At 33.3% G+C, this 22,481-nt stretch overlaps 1 protein-coding gene and 1 long non-coding RNA gene across 3 annotated transcripts in view; one reads left to right on the forward strand and one right to left on the reverse strand.

The window, feature by feature from the left end:
* Positions 1-480: 480 nt before the first annotated feature.
* On the reverse strand, positions 481-19,729 carry LOC111088483. Its single transcript, XR_002612991.1, has 3 exons — positions 19,590-19,729; positions 7,423-7,485; positions 481-764 (listed from the first exon to the last, which is right to left on the reverse strand). It is a non-coding gene; the product is annotated as an uncharacterized LOC111088483 (long non-coding RNA).
* LOC106469412 (serine/threonine-protein kinase 17B-like) overlaps positions 7,169-22,481 on the forward strand; it is a 44,835-nt gene continuing 29,522 nt past the window's right edge. Inside the window, exons 1-2 of one of the 2 annotated variants that reach the window (XM_022398753.1) lie at positions 7,169-7,507; positions 12,488-12,636. In XM_022398753.1, coding sequence (XP_022254461.1) covers positions 12,515-12,636 — 122 coding nt within the window. In that variant the 5' untranslated portion in view covers positions 7,169-7,507; positions 12,488-12,514. Of the gene's footprint in view, positions 7,508-10,948; positions 10,958-12,487; positions 12,637-22,481 lie in introns of those variants that run through there. The other variant, XM_022398764.1, reaches the window with a different exon arrangement.

Genomic DNA, 22,481 nt, shown 5'->3' on the forward strand with positions numbered 1-22,481 from the left:
GTTAAGCAAGGTAGCTTCAAATAAATTCCTTAGCTAGAAATGTCCTTAATCGAGGATTAAGATGTTTGGTTTATTGCAGAGAAGTATAAATAATATTATACAAAAAACTTCATTTGAGAAATATATCAACATTTATTTTTCCAATGCTAATCGTATCTCAAATGCACTCTGTCTCTCTTCAGCTATATTGTGCTCTAACCTTTAACTTTCGGAAATTGTTAATATATTAGGTATAAGAACATTGGGCATTTTGATTGCATTTATACCACTCGCAACCACTAAAGAATATACTGCTATAATAGAATCATATGTCAAATAGAACACTTTGTAATATATATATATAAGTGCATCAATATAAATACTTTGATATATTCATTTATAAATTACTTTATACTGTTTTACTGGATCCACAATAATTATGACGCTTCTGATTAATCAGACTTAATCCACCTGCTCTTATTATAGAATCTATGACAGTTTGGATGAGTGAGTACAATAAAATAAGATGTTTTGTGACACTACTTTAATAACATTTGGTTGGGTTATCAAAACTGACACTCCTTAGATACATTTTCACACTTGTTACATTCTTCTTACTGTCCAACTGACTCGTGATGACTTCTGCTAGTTTTGAGCAGCACTTTATTTCCTGTGTTAATAATGTGGATTAACTTTAAAATCTTTAAGCTCTGCTTCTGTCTCGGGAACAACCCATACTTCTGGAGAGCTTTCATATTACACTTTCTCATAGTTCCTGTTTCGAGCTAGTGAAAGTAAAAAGCAAAAGATCTGCTTCGTAAAAAATCAGTGATGTACATAGTATGCTTTTAAAATAATGAAATGAAAACGGAAAACACTTGAATCTAGTAAAAGATAACTTAAATAATGGTGAACAGTATATATATATGCAGATCTGGTGTTAAGGATATGTATTACATAAGCGGCTACCTAGAGCACTAGTTAACATGTCACTGGCCCTTTAAATGTATCGATGCATATTCTCACTAAAACCAATGACAGTTTATTTTAGGATAACAATAAATTAATCAGAATATCGTACCTGAAAATGTGTTCGTTGTTATCGTTTAGATACTTTTTAATACTAAAAGTAAATGACTTTATAACCATATAAGAGGCGTTGCTATGTGCTTAAAAGATTCGGGGCTTGGGCCTATAGACGCGTTTCAGTGTGTGTTATCGAATATGGTTTTTCAAGACACCCTCTGGGAATTTTGGAGCGTTCCACTGAAACACAAACAGTAACTGATTTGAAGTTTTGTACTGTTAGTTACGGTTTGTGTTTTAGTGGAACGGTCCTAAAGAAGCTGTAAAGCAAAACGTTGAATGTCCAATTAAAGAAAAATAACAAATTTGGTGTTATATGATCGTTTTTTTCTAATTAATGTATTTTATCCACCAATATTTACTACAAAAATTAAATAATTGTTTAACCACTGTTGAGTCAACAATGGTGGAGAAATGACATATTGGCTTCTGTCAGAAGTTAAAAATAAAATGAAGAAATATAAATAAATAAATTTAAAAAAGAAACATAAATACATATATATATTTGGTTAAAATAACGAATTAGCAGCTAATAATAAGTTAACAGTAAAATTATGGAAAAGTTACAGAAAAGAACTTTTTCTTTGTGCCTTGTGGATTGCATCAACCAAGAGTCCAAGTCGGTTAAACAGCTTTTTTTTTTCGGTTCTATTTTCTCAGTTTTGCCTTTTAATAGGTCGCGTAGCCCGACAGTCTGAATAACCTAATAATTCGATGTGTAGATTAAAGCATTTGGCTACGGTTTTATGTAAGTCACGTGCTCATTCATCAAGATGTTGCCCGTTATAAATTTGGTTACAATATAAGCATATAACGCAGTAAATTAAACAAATCGATTCATTGTACTGACACCTAAAGATAAAGACACTATCAGCATTTCCTGCCATTTGACTGTAGTTCTTTTTTTGTTGTTGTTACAAGAAGCTATTCAGCTTCAGTTGTAAAAAAAAAAAAAAACAAACATATTGTCGTTAATGTCAGTTGTAGCACGGATGTTCATGGCAAATGTAGTTACCGGCAATTAAAAAACTCTTTACTCGTCATCTTAAACATCGAAGTGTATGTTTACTTAAAGCAGAGCCAAATCGCGCTATCTGCTGTGTCCACCGAGGGGAATCGAACCCCTGATTCTAGTGTTGTAAATCCGAAGACTCCTACATACACCAATGTGGCTTTGCTCTAAATAAATAAACATACATACACCAAGAAAACTTTCACATGTTTGACAGTGTTGTGTTTTTTATTATATTCTACAGACATAACAAAAATCTACATTACTTACTTGTACGTGCTCATCTTTCTGATAACGTCTTACTTGGAAAAGACTAACACCCTGTCAGTGAGACTAAATTCGAGGAACTACAGAGGGGTGTCACGGTTTCCGGTATTCAAGTTAGATTAAAAAGTGTATTGCGATAAAAGGCTCGATCTGTTAACCTTGAAAAGCACAATTAATAGGCAAACAATTCCTCTCTCAATAGTGTATGGCCACTAAAATGCGGAGTTTAGGGAGTTGACTGTGTTCCTTTTGTATTAAATAGTAGCAGTGTTCGTGTTCAGGCAGGTAACACAATTATCCGCCTTAAAGCGGTAAGTGAGATGTCTCTCTCGATAGAACTTGCGAAAATCGCGGAGAAACGGTTTTATATAGCTGATGAACCAGATATTGTATTGCCCAACGTGTGTGGTAACTACCGTATTTTGTGTGGGATTGTGGTGTGATTTTACTCCCTTCTAGCATGCAAAATAGAGCGATTATTTGTTTATTTTATAGCAAAACAACATTGGAATATCAACTGTATCAACCGTGGGGAATCTAACCCCACATTTTAGCGTTGTAAGTCTGTAGACATACCGCTGTCCCACCGGAGAACAACTAGAGCGAATTCAATCACGCTCGTGGACAATTCAGATTCCAGATATTGCAAGAATTTCAAATCTCTATTCATACTTTTATTTAAAACACAGATAGTACCAGAACACTTTGTTTGGAAAAAAAACCACCAAACATGTCTCGTTACACGAATAAATATTCTGTTTATATATTAACTAGTGTTTGTTTTCTGTCTTTGCTGTCCGAGTTCGATATATCCTCTGCAGTAAAGTTTACGAATCTTTTTTGTGCAGATACTTTTGAATTTAAGGAACTTATTTGCTGAATATCAGAAGATCAGAAAATGGCAATAATATACCAATAATGTCAAACACTTTTGTTTTATGAACTTAATCACAGTGGCGCCAAAATTTATTAAATATTATTCGAAAATTAATAATATACCAATAATGTCAAACACTTTTGTTTTATGAACTTAATCACAGTGGCGCCAAAATTTATTAAATATTATTCGAAAATTAATTTTTTATTTTTTTATATCACATGGCTGAAAAGGGCACGCATGAAAATATGGTTCTTTTAAATTTTGAAATTTGCCCACTTTAAATAGGTGGAGGAAAGAGGTCAGAGTAGTAGAGTAAGGTATGTTGGAATTATGTAACAGTAAAAACTGACTAGGGATTTAAAAAATTACAATCAAGTAAGTAAGAGGTATATTTTGTATTAAATTCTTAACTAAAGCTTATGGAAATAAACTTTTCTATAATATCAGGAGAAAATGTAATTAAAATATACATTTTAATCAAAAGAAAAATGATAAAGGAATGGAAAAGAAAATATATTTGATAAGCTTTAACTTATCTATTTTGGAGTATATCTTAATGTATTTAATTCATATAAAGATGTAATTATATGCTGAAGAATATGTATCTAGTCAGGTTATTTATGTTTAGTTGGAAATGGTATTTGAACGTTTTTATTATATATTATCTGTAAAACTGCATCCTGAAGATTGACCTTTACAGTCACAAAACTGATAGAAAATAAGAAAAAAATCAATCGAGCAGATACAAAAATGTGTTATTTTCCTTCTCCTGCGAATCGTTTTGATATGGTAAATACGATAAAAATAATTTAATGAAGTTGTATCTATTAATAATTATTATTACATTGGTTGTGTGTTATGGATAATAAATTACCGATTTTTCGAACTAAAAAGACTGCGAGCTTGAAGAACAACGTTTCTCAATATTCTAAACTGCATTTTTTAATTCTTCGATAAGATCCAGAAAAATACAATGGAAAAGTAAACTATACTGCGCTCCAAAAGACTTTTTTTTTTCTAATTTCAAAAACAATCAAAATTTAAAGAGGCAATGGTTTTTAACCCGTGTACTTATTTATCAAAGTTTCGGATAACAGTTGATTTTGTGGATGAAATTTATAACAAAAAATAGTGATGAAAATAAATCACTAAAAGATTCGCTATTTTCAATCTGAATGGAGCACAAAACAAATTGGAGTTTTCAACCTAAACGTCTTCTTATATGTGCATGGGTTAAATGTCCAAGTCAAAGACCCATAGGGTTCAGGTTTAGCCATTTCTAATTTCAGCTACCAAGTAGAGAGAAGGCAGCCAATCAGAAGGACTCGCCGCCACAAGGACTTTATTTGGCATTTTGAACCAAATAATGAAATTTTCTGTCACTTTTATAACCAGACTACAACTGAAAGTGTAGTGTGTGTTCAAAGGTATAATGTTTCGAACTTCACGCCATTCGATCCACAGCCCAGCATGCTAACTACTAAGCCACGCCTGCTTATAATAAAAGAAAAAAAGTCGCTTTTATATACATTTTTAAGACTGAGAATTTAAGCTCTGTCAGAAAGAAGAAACATTGTATAATTGTTTATACATAACGACAATGGTGTGTGCATACTAAGTTTAGTCCTGAAGAAGACTGTATGTATATGTGTAACACGTGAGGGAATAAATTACAAGAAGTTTAAAGTTCAAGAATTAAAGCCTTGTATATAAATTAGTTTACTATATTTGTGACAGTGTGTTAAACAACATGAAGATTGCAAAGCAAGTACGTGCAAATCATTAGGTTACTACAAAACTTAGTACGTTACAAAGTAACCTAAGCTTTTATGCTTATCTAATAAGGAGCACCAAGTAATAATAAAGTTTGACAATTGTATACATCCCAGTTTAGTTATTGTTTGATAATCAAACTTATATGGTCATGAACCTAAGTGTTAACTAAAAGTTTATTTGGAGCATAAAATATGGTAAGAGCCTCCCAAGCTGGTTCTTTTTCCTGTACATAAATTAACCACATTGTTTATGAGAAAATATTTGTTTTCATTAAACCATATCCTGTTAAAGATTATTCAAGAGCTATTGTAGTAATAAAAATTAAGTAGGAGCGTTAATTACACAAAACAAGTTCATGATTTTCTGTCTTTATTTAGAAATTAAATAGTATAACTTCAAGAAGCGTTCTGTTTCTATGTTGCAGCTTTCCATACCAAGATACTCCTATAAATTGAAAAAAATGCCCCCACCACTAACAACAACAAAAAGGGGGTAAAGAATAGAAACAGAATGACTTAATAGGTTCATCGCTATAAATCGGGTTTCGATACCCGTGGTGGGCAGAGCACAGATAGCCCATTGTGTAGTTTTGTGCTTAGCTTTAAACAAACAAATCATTTTAAAGCGCCCCCAGTGGGTCAGCGGCAAGGATTATAGTGTTAAAATTAGTGTTTCGATAACCATAGTGGGCACAGTTTAGATAGACCATGGTGCAGCTTTGCGCTTAACAACAAACAAATAAAAATCATTTTACAGCCGGTACAAGAACTAGCTCTTTTTGGTAAAGGGTTAAACCTATTGAATTTGTTTTTGATTCTGTATGTATATATGAATAAATCTTTACTAGTATCAAAAGTATAACAAATGTTTGCGTGATACAAAGTTTAAAGTAATGAAGGGTTGCGGAAGAGATAGAGAGAAAAAACGTTTCACGTGAGAAAAGTAATTTATAAAAACAAACATTGAAATAACAGGTGGTGATGTTATGTTGATTATTTATTCGAGCGTTTCGGGGCATAGCAGATTTTCCTGGAGAAGTATTTTGCCCTGAAGCTTCTGTATAATCAACGCTGCCATCTGTGGTTTGAGTTTTTTTTTTATTTTCGTTTATTTATTAGCTACGAGGATGCTAACTAATCACAAAAAAGTCCTTATTACTTCATATATGAAATAATGGTTTCCATTTATATCAATACGTTATTTAAATATGAGAAAATTTCTGCGTATAATGACTTTTATAGCACTGAAGCGTTTTCCACATCAACAAAATTCTACAAACACGTAGAATAAGTCTAGACAATGTCAAACAGATTACGTGAGCACTTTAAGAAGTTTCCTGCAGATATTTATATCACCTGAGTGCTTTCCAGAAGTTTTGCCAAAGAAGCTCAAGCTACATTCTTGCGTTTCATTTTTGTTCACCTCAGTACGGATATTAAAAACAAAGGAATCTGAAAGGAAGATTGTAAAATAATATTTTCTGAAAATAATTGAAGTATTGTATTTTCATTATTAATTGATAATAGTGATGTAAACGTATTGTTATTGGTTGCTTTATTGATTTCCTAATGATGTCTTGGATATGACATGTAAATGGAAAGTTGTAGAATGGAATGTTTTAGTGGGAAGAAGTATGTATTCTACATATAAAATTTCTTGATTATATTTTCCATTATAGATATGCAATCAAGTTCTAGTTCAATATCAAAATTAGCTTCAACACATCAAAGATTTGAATATGGTGTGTTTGTATTTAAGCACAAAACTACACACTGGGCTATCTTCTGTGTTGCGCTTACTATGGGTATCGAAACCCAGTTTCTAGCGTTATAGTCCTTCAGACTCACCGCAGCGCCACTGGGAGGGGGGAAGCGAACTGAATATAGAAGTATCATATGTAAATCCTGCAACAACAAAGCAGTTACTTTTAACTTTTTTATTTTTAAATAAGCACAGTTAAATGTTGTTGTTTTTTACTTATTGTTAATGTGTATTTTTATTTATCTAAGGTTATTTTTCTTTCTCTTTTTTAATCTTAGTGTTTTTCTTATCGCCGATAGATGTCAGTGCAGTTTACGTCTTGAAAAATTGAGCCTGCGCTATGTATTAAATTCTCCAATCGGAGTAAAGGTTCTTGTACTAGACATTTCATGTGTCATTGTTTGCACGGCAAAGTGAGCCGTTCGTTGGGGTATTGTATCTGACAGTGGCAGAGTAAGGAAGAATAAAGGAAGTGTCAGTCTCAGCTGTTTTAAATTGAGTGTTAATTGAACGATAGAATGTCGTGAATGTGATTACCATTAAACTAAAACAAACTACGTTTAGAAACAAGTACGTTGCTGTTATTTCCTAATTTATGTTTATTTTCTATCAGACTGAACAACGTTTAACAATAATTACTATAAACCAAGTTTGGACGTACCTGCAAGTTTGTCTAGGCTCACTCACGTCTTGCCGAGTAATTTTTCAACTTGTCAAGTTCAACCTGAAAACGAACCATTCAGTATGTAAGTGCATGGATTTTAATTATAAATACATAGAAATAAAGAAAGGGTTGAATCACTATTTTTAGGTTTTGTCACAGTTTATAACTTTAAAGTACAAAGTATTCATATGATTTAAAACTTGGTAAGGTAATACATAACGTCAGTGTGTAGTATATCTAACACCCAATGGTTTGGGAAGTTAACATATACGGTTATAACTTTACTGTTTAACATAACCAGTACTTTGATTAATCATTGCAGCTATAGGGTATATGAGTACGAAAAAAAGAAGAACTTAGAAAGGGAGGTGTAAGAATATTAGTGAAAGGTTTTTGCCTGCTAAATTAAAAAGAAAAATGATTGCTAAAAATCAGAACACGTGAATTCACTAGTAGTAGTAGTAGTAGTAATAACTGAAAGTTGTTATAACACCGTATGTGAATATTCGGCATATCCGGATATATCAATAAAATTTACTAATATTAAAGTTATATTATAAATCTTTAACTAACATTATTTTGTTTTATCTAGATAACTTGCTTTAATAAAAACAAACCAACTCTCTGCCTGTCAGTGTCATGTTTGATAAAAAGTTTGAACTGGAAGAGATTCCTTAATCAATTAAAGTTTATTGTAATTTACAGAGGGGGATTGTCATAAGAATGTACAATTAACGTTACAAAATAAGAAAACAACTACAATAAACTTCCAGTCGTGTGATAACCCCACATCTAAATGTTAATTTTATTACGCACATGAGAGTCTGGTTTTGGAAAGGATATTTTTTTAAGATTTGGTATGATTTAATTACGAAAGTTCATATGAGTTTAAGTACGATATGATTGATCCATTGGTGTTTAACGCCTAACAGTAAGAAGTGATTAAAATCGCGTTTGACTTAAATGTTTTTTGTTTTTTTTTACATTCCTCATAATAAATACTAATTAGGATTAAGTATGAAGACTATAATGAGAAACATGTGCAGTTAATTGCGTATTTATAGTTAGATTAAGACAAGGTCAAGGGAAGACGCTACTACTGGTCAAAGTAAACTGATAGTAGAGGCAAGTAGAATATCTTGGGAAATTTTCTAACATTAAATCTAACGAATACTCAGGAAAGAGGCAGGCAGCTAAAATGTTAGTGTTCTCAACTTATGTTGAAATCACAGGCTTGTATGAAGGTAATGTTTAAAATAAAGGTCTCGACAGATTGAGAAAACACATTGGTAAATTAGGCAACAACAACTTATAATGTATGAGGTATAAATGTGATAGATCTGCATAGTGTGTAAAATGCTCGTTAGGATTATGTAGGCACATCTTGAAGGTATGTTGGACAAGTTACACCTCAAGTTAAGATATTTTGTCAAGAGCAGGCTGCAGGAGAAAGCTGCTGACTAACATCAAAAAGAGACAGTTGGAGTTTCTCGAACACTTTATCAGTAAAGAAGAAATTGAAAGTCTGGTCATAATTGGAAAGAAGGAATGAAGGAGAGATCATGGAAGACAAAGGTCGACTGATGTCAAGATTCTATCTGAGCTTATGAATTTATTGATATTGGAAATTCGTTATGCCTCAAGGAGAAGAAATCTGTGGATGAAGCATGGTCACCAACATCCTGTTTGCATATGGTACCTAAAGAGAGAGAGAAAGAATCCAAACCTAATTTGACTTAAGTTAATTTGAGTGTGCTGATAAAATGTCTTTAGTGGTTAGTAGAGTCTCGTTAAATTTTGAATGCAAGAGAAGTTTAGCTGTCAGAAGACAAGAACCTTAGCCCATTGTTCCACTGAGTTGATAAAGTGTTGTTTAGCAATGGTTCATCTGTTTATGTGCCTGTTGATTGAATTAGCTGCTTTATTCTGGTGTTTCATAGAAGCCAAATCTTAATACCTTAGCACTGTACTAGGAGTAAATATTGTCGATTCTTGAAATCCCAAGTCATGCCAACGAAACATTTATTTGTAATGAATAATTTAAAAACTATTAGGGGAAATCGCCGGTGTATAAGAAAATTTGCAGCTGCTTTTAAAACAGGAAAAATATTTTAACAAAAATTTCGCATATTTCATATTATGTGCCAGTCATTCATTACGTAAGTTTCAAAGTAATAAAGAAACAGGTAATGTTCCAAATATGTGAATGGTAACAACTATACGTGGAGAACTCGAATAACAGTGAAACTTAGACTTTGTTGTTAAGCGCATAACTGCATAATATAGTTGGCAGTCTTTTATTGCATGTGGTTGGTGACTTGTCAGTTTTTCTAAGGTATATATGGTTAAAACTTTTGTCGAAAAAAATATTTGCAATGGACATTTCTGATTCACAATAATAAATAAAAAATATTGATTAAAAAATAAAAATACTTATATTATGTTACACAATTACATTATGGTAGCTAAACATATTATATGGTGTCGTAATGATGTGTATATTGAATTAAATTTTCAAAAATTGCAATAAGGGTATGGATATTCGTGTCAAAAAATAATACTAAAATAAATAATGGCACAATTTATCCAGATAGATAAAATGGGACAACAATGTTGTTTATCAGTTTATTTTGGAAGATCAAGACACACACATAAATAAAATGTTTATAATTTTTTTATTACACACTATAAAATTAATAGCTTACATTAAAAAAACAACCAGTTATCTTAACGCTTTGGAAAACTTTCTGCCTTTACAGAGAAAATGTCCCTGAGACAATGATGTTCCATGGCTTATATTTTCAAACGAGTACTAGTGCAGAGGTTTCTAAACTTTTTGGTTCAAGGCTGTCTAACCCCATGACATTAGACATCCTGACTGAGGACCTTTACCCAGTAATCTATAGAAAGGGAGTAGCTTGCTCCCCTTTAGGTTACTGTTTCCTATTTTCTTCACCTTACAGACAACCTATTTTGCTTTTATAATGGCCCATAGTGTTAGGACGGACACTTTTCACGTGCTTGGGTCATTTGGGAGGTAATATTCTTGCATGTGTGCTGTTCCCTCTAAAATCACATCCCTCACCCCTAGGGGTTCTTGTTCCCCATTTTAGATACTTTGCGTACGCTTTAGCAGTGAATAGAACTGAGTTACTTTGGGTTAAGTGTTCGATACCGTTTGTTTCTTACAGATATTTACTTCTGTTCTTCACTTTAATGTTCCCATATGGGCTTTATTTTATTTTTTGTTTATATTAAAGTTCTTTGTTAATGGTCTGTCTGTGATAAGTTTAAAGGCTTATAAGTTAAAATGCTAACATTCGAGGTTCGATCCTAACAGCAGACAGCGTAAACAATGCGTTGTGTGTCTTAGCACTAAAACAAACAAAACGATTTGTTGAGGTAACCTGTTTAAGGCCCCCTAATGGTTTAGCGGTGAGTCTGAAGGCTTAAACATTAAAAACCTGGCTTCGACGCCCGGATAATCAACGGGATAATCAGTACGGATAATCAACAACAAAACAAACAATCTGTAAGTTTCACTGTTATTCAATCTATCCACTTATAAATAGTTGTTATTGCTGACATACTTGGAGTATTACCTGTTTCTTTATTTATTTGAAACTTACATGATGAATTACTGACGCTTAATGTGTAACATGTGTAAATAGTTTGTTTGTTTTACTTTCCTTATTTTAAAGTGCAGCTGCACATTTGTCAAAAATGTGACCCTTTTTTAAACATTTATTCTGCTTTCTAATTTTGGGCTTTCAGAACGTTTCAGGTTTCTTCTTCAGTATTAAGCGAGAGAATATACTGCGTAAAATCAAACATACTAATACAGGTGAAAGATAAGACTGTAATATGTTCACTGGGGGTACTGATTGGTGTTATAATACGGAAACTATTAAATCAACCCAGATACATACTTGTCGAGCGTGTACATGAATATCCATTTACGAAGCAATGAGAGTTAATAGTTAGCCATCTACATAACCAAAACATCTATTCTCACAGTTCTTGTATATATAATCATAAAGTAGCATGTAAATTATTCAACGTACTGACGTTTTCTTTCACATATAGAATAATTTGGAAAATACATCGTCTAACGTTTGTCTTTGAACGAAAAATGTAAATAGAAGGTAAATACTATTAGAGATGCCAAAATAACGCTTATTTAATATACCTAAATCTTCGCTATTAACTCAGTAAGGTCATATCGATTTTTTGGGGGGGAAGAGGGGTGTTGTTAAGTATGACTTTAAGCCTAATCTCACTGCCTTGCTTTTGTGTGGTTGCTATGGCAACTCGATATGTAGATCACGGATGAACCGAGCGGATATAGAAGCTCCTGTCTGTCTGTATGTATAGTATCGTAATAAGGTATTTTAATCATACGAAGCAGGAAGTTTTGTAAAATCTTGAAGGTTATTCTGTCGGTATGGTTAACATTTTTTTTTTAAATAACGTAGAATTTTTTAAATGTTGCTTTAAAAGTTTTAGTTAATATGTACTTTCCTCTTTTTATTCGTTCTTCTTAAATAAATATATACACATTTTAAGTTTCAGTTCTCTGATAATTAAACGAAAACGTAAGAAACAGATAATGAAAATATTTACAACATTATAACTCACGTAACTGTTTCTATTTTTGATTTTTGTATATACCTTCCAACTATTAGCTTATTTTAACTTAAGCGTTATCTCATCTCGGACCGTTCCTGTTAAGTATGCATTATCGTTGTCATTCATCTTCTTAACAGCCTAGGCTTGTTTTCGTGAACAAAGCAAAAACATATTATCCTTAAGCACTCGTTCAGCGTGTAACTTCTTTTGTTGTCACTTCTAACATCTGGCAATGACCAAGTATCTTGACTACATAAACCTGTATTTAAAATAAGTAGTTATTAGAAGATAAGGGTAAAAAAGTCCACTCCAACTGGCAGTTTCTCGAGGCAAGTAATTATGTATTTAACCGTGACGTTGTTACATCACTAAGTGTACGTGCGCCATTGTTTATGTTTTGGAGATAAGATAAAATAGAATTCTTCCTTTGCAGATTCTAGCGGAAGGTCAGCGGCCTGAGATGAATAGCAACGTGAGCTACCAGCAGGGGCTGATTATGGAGGCCCATTGCCCCTTGACAATGCCTATCAGCAAACAACCTCTCACCGATACCTACACAGCAGACCCAAAGCCATTCGCAAGGCCAAGTTAAACTAAACAGTACGTAATCTGTGGAAGAATAAAAAAGCTTATGAACGTTTATACCAAAAGTTGCCAAGTTACTTCAAGTTACTCACTCTCGTACTGTTTAGTTTAACTTGGAGTTGCCGAGTTACTTCAAGTTACTCACTCTCGTACTGTTTAGTTTAACTTGGAGTTGCCGAGTTACTTCAAGTTACTCACTCTCGTACTGTTTAGTTTAACTTGGAGTTGCCGAGTTACTTCAAGTTACTCACTCTCGTGTATGATATAATTCAAACCGATTTGCTTTTCAATCGAACTTTTAAGGTTTAAACATAAAAAAACACGAAGTTGATGAAACTGATTTGTTTGATCCCTAGAATTACCGATGGGTTCCATATATCTGTCGGCATTTTAAATACATCCCTAGAATTACCGATGGGATACATATGTCTGTCGGCATTTTAAATACACCCCTAGAATTACCGATGGGATCCATATGTCTGTCGGCATTTTAAATAGATCCCTAGAATTACCGATGGGATCCATATATCTGTCGGCATTTTAAATAGATCCCTAGAGTTACCGATGGGATTCATATATCTGTCGGCATTTTAAATAGATCCCTAGAATTACCGATGGGATCCATATATCTGTCGGCATTATTTTTTTTTCGTGCTGGACTTTCGGTGTTGGGCCAGCATGACCAGGTAACCAGTTGGGGCGCTCGACTCGCAATCTGTGGGTCGCGGGTTTGAATCCCCGTCCCACCAAACATGCCCTTTCAGCCGTGGGGGCGTTATAGTGTGATGGTCAATCCCACTATTCGTTGGTACAAGAGTAGCCCAAGAGTTGGCGGTGGGTGGTGATGACTAGATTCATTCCCCCATTGTTTCACTGCTAAATTAGGGGCGGTTAGCGCAGATAGCCCTCGTGTAGCTTTGCGCGAAATTCATAACAAACCTTTTGGTGTTTGTTCATCACGCTTTGAAATTAACTTTACACGTTTTGAACTTCCAATAGCAAATTGTGTTTAATTTCAGTATTATTTTAATTTAATAACTAAACTGGATTAAATTTAATAATACTGATGATGAAGGACTTAAAGTATATATTTAACCTTCCCTTTAGTAAAATGATAGTTCGATGTTTTTATTCTTTCCTAAAAATCGATAATGTGGTAGTGTCCTTACCATAAACACGTGCTAATCATGTTTGTAATAAATGAAATCTACCATGAATCTTTTCACAAAAATAAACATTCTCACGACCACTTTCCTAAGACTGATAATAGTATTCAAGTAATAGAAACGGTTAGTTGTCACTTTAATCAAAATAGTCCTTTCTTATATTATAACGAAAAAATAACTACACTTTCTCTGGTGTATCCAGTAATAGTGCCTCAGTCCAGATCGTGAGTCCAACAGTAAGGAAATATTATTTTATAATTTAATGGAATGTAAATTTAGTAATGATCCAAAATTTTCTTCATGCTTTAAATGTGTAATGTGTTTCTATAAACACGTAATGGTGCGCCATCTAACGGTTTAATAGTTAAAATGAGCAGTAAACCGTTCCATATGCTGAGACGAATTTCAGGTTATCTACCTTATGGACATCAATGAGGTTGAAACCCAAACCATTTATATTGCCTCTGCCCATTGGTTCAGCGTTTGTTAGCTCTGAAGTTTAAAGTAATTGCATTTATAAAACAACGTGTTCTCTGTGAAGAGATTCGATATTCTTGTTCGATGTTTTGTTGATGGTTTGGCAAGAGATGCAAGTTTGCAATGTGTGAAGTTTATGAACTCTGTTCTATGTGTCATATGTTTTGCTGTGCGTTTTTGTTAATAACCACACAGCTGTCCATAGACACGTCATGCACCCATTTAACTTTCTTCAAAGTGCTAAAATCATTAAGAAATCGTAGGTATCACATGCTTCTCTCTGTTCGATTTATTTTATATAAATATTGTTGTCCATTATTTTAATCACACTGAATTAGTGTTACAATGATAGAATTGTTTTTTTAAAGATAAGTTTTTATTTGCACCATTTAAAAATAGCAATATTTCGTGAATTGGTATATGAATATATATATATATATACACACACACACACACACACACACACACACACACACACACATTTTAATTCTGAAAGTATAAGAAAAAAGCACAAAGTGAAAACCATGTCTTTTAGTCTTCGATGGTTAATGAGCAATTCATAATCACCCGACGCCACCGAGTTTAGGATTCGACGGTTCGCCCTCTTCGTTGAGCTGGGGTTTTCTCTAGACCGTGCCTCGCAAGGCCAGTCACTGCCTTCTATGGTTAAGGGTGAGAATGTGCCTTCCAAATAAAATTCTGTATGGCTAGACGCAAAGATGAGTTGTTGATGAACTCTACAGTAGAGGGCTAGCTCAGATATATCACACATGGAACAGAAGGACATAGGAGAACGTACCGCTAGGTTCTAGTGTTCAGCTAAGCTTATCCACATCCATATGTGATGACCTTGCTCGACTGGCTCTTTGAGTTACTGAAGATGATTTCTTGTATGAAGAAAAGTGTTTTCACATCGCAAATTATACAAAAGTTCCAAAAACTCACTTCAAAACTAATAAACTGCAATTACAATTTGGCGCTTTAAAGAAAAGATCTGGCCAGATCACGTTATCTCATTCACGAAATTTTATAGTTGTTTCCTCCCACGTTATACAGGGTTCTCTTCTCCCCCTCTCTCTATTATAAATAAGAGAGAGAGGAGAATATATAGGAAACAGAGAAAATAAAATTGGAAACAGTGCTATGGTAGGAAATGGCGTAAAGAATGAGACAAAGTAATAAAGTTACTACCTTGAAAGATTTCTGTTAGCAAGACGTTTTAAATAGAACGCCTTTTATCAAGTGTATTAAAGCCTAAAATAACCAGAAGTAACTAAAAGTTCGATTCAGTGTTACTATATATAACTAGACCACGATTTGTGATTTTTTTTTAAATAGAACTTAGAAAAGATTAATAAATACAGGAATTACTATTACGTTCGTGAAGTTGTTGTTAATAATAATACAATCTAACTTTTAGTTCGTTCTCTTGGAACCAACTTTTTATGTTGTTGTTGTAGTTGGAATAATAGCGAACAGGTTGAGTTAAAATTTGAAGGCAGGGGTGCTTTTTCAACCTTATTTTTACATATGGTTTACCCACCGAACGTAGATAAATACAAATTTGTGCCACATTGAGGGGTGAAAACCTGATCCAGTTTGACTGTACTGTAAGTATATTTAGCCATTTTGTTTTTCTATAAAAGGCTACAGTAGCGGGTATAAAACGGGTGGGTACCACTTGGTGCTACGTTTATAAACCATGTGGGCGGGGGTGAATATCTCTTGCAGCAATGGCAGTTTCTGGGACCAATCGCTGGAGTGAATGACATCGTTTCATTTTAACGAAATTGGTTAAATGGAAAGAAGAACCTTGGGTATCACACTTTTGAAGTCTGTTTTAGATGTGATTATTGCAATGTAATCAAAATGGAAAGATATTGGATCTCATATTTATGCACCCGATTTTGCAACTGCTTTTTGGGAGCGACAGATGGACGTGTGAGATATTTTAAGTACATTGTATGTAAGATTACACATGCTCTCTCTCTCTCTCTCTGTACAATAGATTTGGGTGGTTAACCGTTCAACTGTGGCTGACATCAAATTATGCAAGCATTCTGCGCGCAAAATTTTGAATGGCCCGCCGCAAAAAGTCGCATGGGGTAGTAGGCAGATTTACACAAACCGCAAACGAAGGATTAAATGTGTACTTACAAATCAGTGTACGCGGGATTTCCAGAATTATTGAAATAAACTCGACAGGTGGCGTCGCTGTGAAATTACAACAAATACTTGATTAGTCACTGCGTTAGTAGTGGCTAATAATATATGTGATTACAACCCTCAAGAGTGAATGATGATTCTATGACTCATTCTCAACCTACTCAGGACTTAGGCCTAGTTTGGTTAACGTAGATTTTATCAGTGTATCGTGAAGCATCTCAACAGATATACAATACCAATATTTGACATAAGATAGCTAGGCTTGATTTCCACGTGTGACTAATAAATATTACTGCATAAGATTTACTAACCAGTTTTGCGTTATATCATTTTATTAAACGTCCCCAGTAATGGAAGCTTGTGTAGTTATGCATAAATTAAAACATCCATTGATCTATATAGTAATTTAGAAACCATTATTTCTATATATAAAGTTAAGAAGTCGTAATATCCCAAAATGATGGGCCTTTCTGCAATAAAAGAACAAAAATATTTTGTGGTGCGATAGAATGAACCTTTTATCTGTGCAATGTCGGTGACTTTTGTTAAGTTATCAGCGTGTCGACCGCGCCTTAGAGCTTGTTAACTGGAATGTGTAAAACTATCACGTGATATAGTCGGAACAATGGCGTCTCTTACTGTATTGGAGCATCCCAGGGGCAAGGACGAGACCTGGCTATCAGAAGGTCATTCACTAATTGGTATGCCCATGGGACAGCCCTTACTTTCTCACACAATAATATCGCGGGAATTGCGATTTTGGTGACACCTAGCGGAAATCCTACGTATTTATGTTTAACATTTTTCGTCTTAGCAACAGGAGTTTTATGTAAATAAATAGGAAAAAAAATTTTTAATGGAAAGTAGGGATCGTTGGTTATTTGTAGAACTGCTATAAGAAGTATCCAAAACAAAATAAATGATACAATAAAAAGTAAACAAACAAATAAACTGATACTAATTGGATAGATTTTAAAATGATTTTGAATCCCTACTTTGGTTGGCAAATTTAGACTTTCATTTAGCTATACGGATCACAATGCCAACGAGAGTAGGTATTGAAAATCGTTTTAAAATCTATTCAACTAGTATCACTTTACTTGTTTATGTATTTTTAATTCAAGCATTTATTTTGTTTTGGATTATTCTTATAGCAATTCTACAAATAACCAACGATCCCTACTTTCCATTAAAAATTGTTTTTTTTCCCTATTTATTTGTTCAGTTTTTATATGTCCATTGAATGGACACAACATTTATAAACTTTCAGTATAGCCATATCCCTGATAGCTATAACTTTTACAAGAATTAAAACCACACCACAAATTTATAAAATTTAATTCTTACTTTGGCCTCCAGATACGTGTATATAACTGCCAAAGTAGGAATAATATTTTATAACTAGATAGGAATAAACCTTTCATGACAACAAAATATTGGGTAAGAGTTCTATATGGCACCCCCACTCAATTTTTAAAAAAAATTCATCAAAGTAATATTTATGTATTAATAAATCATATTAATAGTATGATCTGATAATTTTAATACATTATTATACCACTTACTTCATTAATTGGATGTACAATCTTCTTGGGGACAAACTTTACAAATGTCTTGTATAAAGGCATCAAAAAGGCTCTACAATTTTTGGGTGGGGGTGCCATATGGAACTCTTTCCAAATATTGATATCATCACTCACTTTCTATCATTTTTCAAGTTCATGAGAACATGTTTTTAATATTTTATCATTTTAATTGTCACTTTTACACTTAAAATACTGTAGTAGAGTACTGAATCCCGCCTTATCCGACAAGACACAATGAACAGTAAATTGATATGAAAATACTTTGTGCCTGGGATGAAGCCACTCAGGGACGAGGCTGGACCATTCAGTATCAACGGTTTTATTCTCACTGAAAACCTGATGAAGGGCTGTTGCCCGAAACGTTGTTTTCGCGTTTTATTAATAAAGTTATTTTAATTTGGCGAGTTTTTAACACTACGTTATATTCTATTTTGAATTTTGTTGTTTTCTCGCCTACGCAATTATTTTATTACTAGATCACGTATAGTAAATGAAAATGTACTGAAAAACCTAAGTCATAGTAAAACTTTGCTGACTCCATCGTCCCAGTTTTAAACTTTCCAGTATGTTTAATCCGATTTTTTCTGTAGTATTAAATCATTATTTGTGTGCGTGTGTGTACAGCTCATTACCTTTGTGTAACACTAATCAAAACGCAGTGGTTAGTATAATGAAGAAATACAGACAGAATTTCGATATAAGAACGTGGAATAGTAAGAGAAAACAAAATCGGATATCAGAGATAATTTTATAATTTTGAATAGTTAATGAAAATGAGCTAACTGTAGGTCCGCTTTAGTGGTTTATATTGTAAAAATATAATAGTTAATGAAATACATGAACTTCGTTTCGCTCTTTGGAAGAATCCTATCGATATGTATATCGACGAGTCATAAACACCGAATTTGATTATTTCTTTGGCAACAAACACAGTTTATTATTATTATTGCTATAATCGATAAAGTTTTAGTGATATTATTTTGTTAAGATATTCATATAGAAGTTCTTGATTAATGCTTACGATATTACTGCATCTGATGCATTTCACTTTTAAAATAAGAAACGTCAAGTACCTAGTCTTTTCTTTAAGGCAGACAATGAACGGTTCATGCGCATGAAGTGTGGTATCATTTTCAGTCATGAATGTAAAGGTAATTTTGAGCATTTATAAATTGACGACTTATATTAATGGAATGAAACTCTTGAAATTGTGTACTTCACAAACTAATCAGTTGTAGCTTAGTTGAAGAGTGATAGTGGTTATCAACTCTCGTGTGTGTTCAAGTAATATTTGTTGAATGAATTATTATAACAGTTTCGTATTTTTAATTTTAGAAAAATATAAAGGTCTTTTTTTTCTCTTCTAGAATAGTTATCACTATATTGAATAGATATCTCACCAACTGAAAATACTTTCAGTTGTTGATTTAACACAGTCACTGACTATTCCCTAAGAATTTCGTAAACACACTTCATGCACATTGCAGCACCTTCAAGTTTCTTGTTACAAAAGTATTAAAACATTATATTTCCTGATAACATTTGATAATCTTACCGTGTTTTTGTTCGTTTATATCGCTGTGGTGTTTGAGCAAAATTAAACAAGTCAAACGGTAAGTTAGCAACGGTAACACAGCAACACCATTTGTGGATTTGACAAGGTCAGTCAGGCACTGTATGTACGAACACGTGAAAACAAAATTCTATAACTAAGCGGATGTTGCATTTATATTTCGTGTGTTTGATGTGTTGCAATGATTAGCTGTAATAAAGACGAGTGTTTATGTATAGAGTTACATGGAGGTCAGTCGAAGCAAAGCTATTTATAATGAGGTATATTTACAGTTTGCAGAACCAATTAGAGTATCAATGTTTTGTCAGAGTCAGGTGATATATATATATATATATATATATATATATGCATAAGTAAAGTTCCATTCTGATTGTGGAAGGGTTTATTTGCTAGTAACAATAGTGTACGGCTTAACTAATATTAAATTATTATCATATCAGATTTGTAACAACTTCGTAACTTCATTTTGCAATTTTCGTAACTTCTCGTATCGCATGTTCCTTATTCATCATTATAGCTAACCGTCATTGTGACACTGAACATGAAGAATGCAGATTATTAAACACATGAAAGACATGACGGTTATATTACGTGTTACGGCAATTCGAAGTATACCATCACTCTTTTAGGACGGAAAATGATGTAGACGAGCGAGCGCGGTCGTCACGCTCCGTTAAACCACCAAAAAGGAACTAATGGCTTCCTGTTAAAAGACGTATCGTAAAACCCGAAATGATTTCACCTGCCCGTAGGTGGGACTGCTGTTAAAGCAAGTTAATAAACTATGTCGGATATTCCGTGACATTGTTCCTACCTGACTGTATGAGACATGGCCGAATGGGATTCCAAGATTTAATAACGAAAAACTTTCACACCATTGTGTGAAACTTTCAGTTTCCTGCGCCCCATTTCCCGCTTGTACCCAACTGTTTGACTGTTTATATCTGGATTATATACAGAATATCGTTTTGCGTGCCACATTTAGTGTAAGATGGGAAAGCGGTGATTCCGGGGATCAAGCAATGATTTTATAAAACGTAATGATAGTGTAACGACATATGTATGCTCACTCTCTTTCTCTCTCTCTCTCTCTCACACGTGCACACACACACACACACACACACACACACATATATATATATAAACATACTACTTTTTATATTGTTTCTTCCTCGTGGAACAAGTTTAACCCTCGAGAAATCGTCTTCTCTAGTAAAAACATGGGCTCATGAGTGACCTCAGATTGGGTTCATATTATCGTTTATATTCATCTTCATTTATTTTAAAATTGAGAACTCAATACCATAAGTGTTCCCTGTCTCTAAACGCTATCCTCATTGTTTTTTCATTCGATATATTACAGTTATATATATCTATATATATCCTTTTTGTGATGTGTTTGCTTTGTGGTTGATGGTTTTGACGATGATATTAGGCTAGCACAATATTTTGTATTATCTTCCAACATCAGGTGTTTTAAAATCTGAGTTGTCTGAAACTTAAGATTCTGTAGTCTAAAAGATGTAGGTAGTTATAATGTTTAAAACTTTTATAAATCTCACCATTATTACTTTTGTTGTTTGTTAGTTATTTTCAATCTGCAGTTTGTTTCAGTGGTCTGTGTGTTATGAGGTTTTCATAAGTTACAAAACTTGTGATTTTTGTTACCACGTCCTAGTCAATTTCGGTTTCACTAAACGAACCTAAACGTCATCCCGTCCAGCTTTGTCAGTGTTTTAACCTCTCGATAACTTATATCGTTGTTCTAAGTATCCCTGATCGACAACAACAAAAAGGTTACAGTACCGATTTAGTGTTAGGGTTGAGGGTTATGAGTGGCAGATAGCCTCACAGTGAATGTCAGCAAGGGCACCGCCAACAGATATATAGTTGTAACTAAGAACGATTCTGTTGGCAACACAATTAACGCCATAAAAAATGGATCAAAACAAAAAAAACTATAATCAGTATATTATTCTAGAGTCTAGACAAATGGATCCCTGTTGATAACTTAAACTGTATTGAGGCTACAATTTTGGATTGGGCTGGAGGGTGTTAATATAGTAAACTACATTAGTTAAATATCAATACGCAATGCAACCACGGCAATCTTAAAATGATAGTTTTTCCACCTAGGTTAAAGAAAATAATAATACCCAACTGTTTGACTAGCAGAAATTAAGCAGTTGTGGCATTGTTTGTTAAGGGAATTTTTTATTAAACTTCGTAATGAATTTTAACATTCGGTCATAAAGCATGAACTTTTATGACGGCAAAGCAACGTTTTTATTCGTTTGCTCTGGAGATACTCTGTTCTTATTGGCTGGTAACAAAACTATGAAAAACGAATGCGCAATTACCAAATGGTTGAGGAAAACAAACACGATTAGTCATTTAGGAAAAACAAATGTTAGAGGAGTTATCTTTATTTGCTGTTTTATGCATGACTCACTTCTGCCTTATGTTAGAAAATACTATAAAATACAGGTGTAACAGATTTATCTTTCCAGCATAGCTATGTGTAATGTTTTACGATGTACTAAAGAAACCGTAAAAGGAGAGTGTAAAAATGTAAATTACTAAATAATGATAGCAACGTTCATTAAAAAAAATGTTTAGAATAATTTGTTGAAAACGTTATCTCTGGTGTCCAATCGTGTATGAGTGTTCTGAAGTTCTTACAATTTCAGCGACCTTTGTTGTAACTTTCGGCTGTAAACGGAAGTAAATATAATTAGCGTTTTTAAAATGAGTGCATAATAGATAACTTAAGATTAATGAATAATTTGTATTATCTGAAACAGAATTACATGCTTGTTATTATTGGATACTTGTTGTATACGAATAGTTTTCTTTATATTTCATCGAAGTGGG

Source organism: Limulus polyphemus, unplaced genomic scaffold, assembly GCF_000517525.1.
Source record: "Limulus polyphemus unplaced genomic scaffold, Limulus_polyphemus-2.1.2 Scaffold96, whole genome shotgun sequence".
NCBI classification, from domain to species: domain Eukaryota; kingdom Metazoa; phylum Arthropoda; class Merostomata; order Xiphosura; family Limulidae; genus Limulus; species Limulus polyphemus.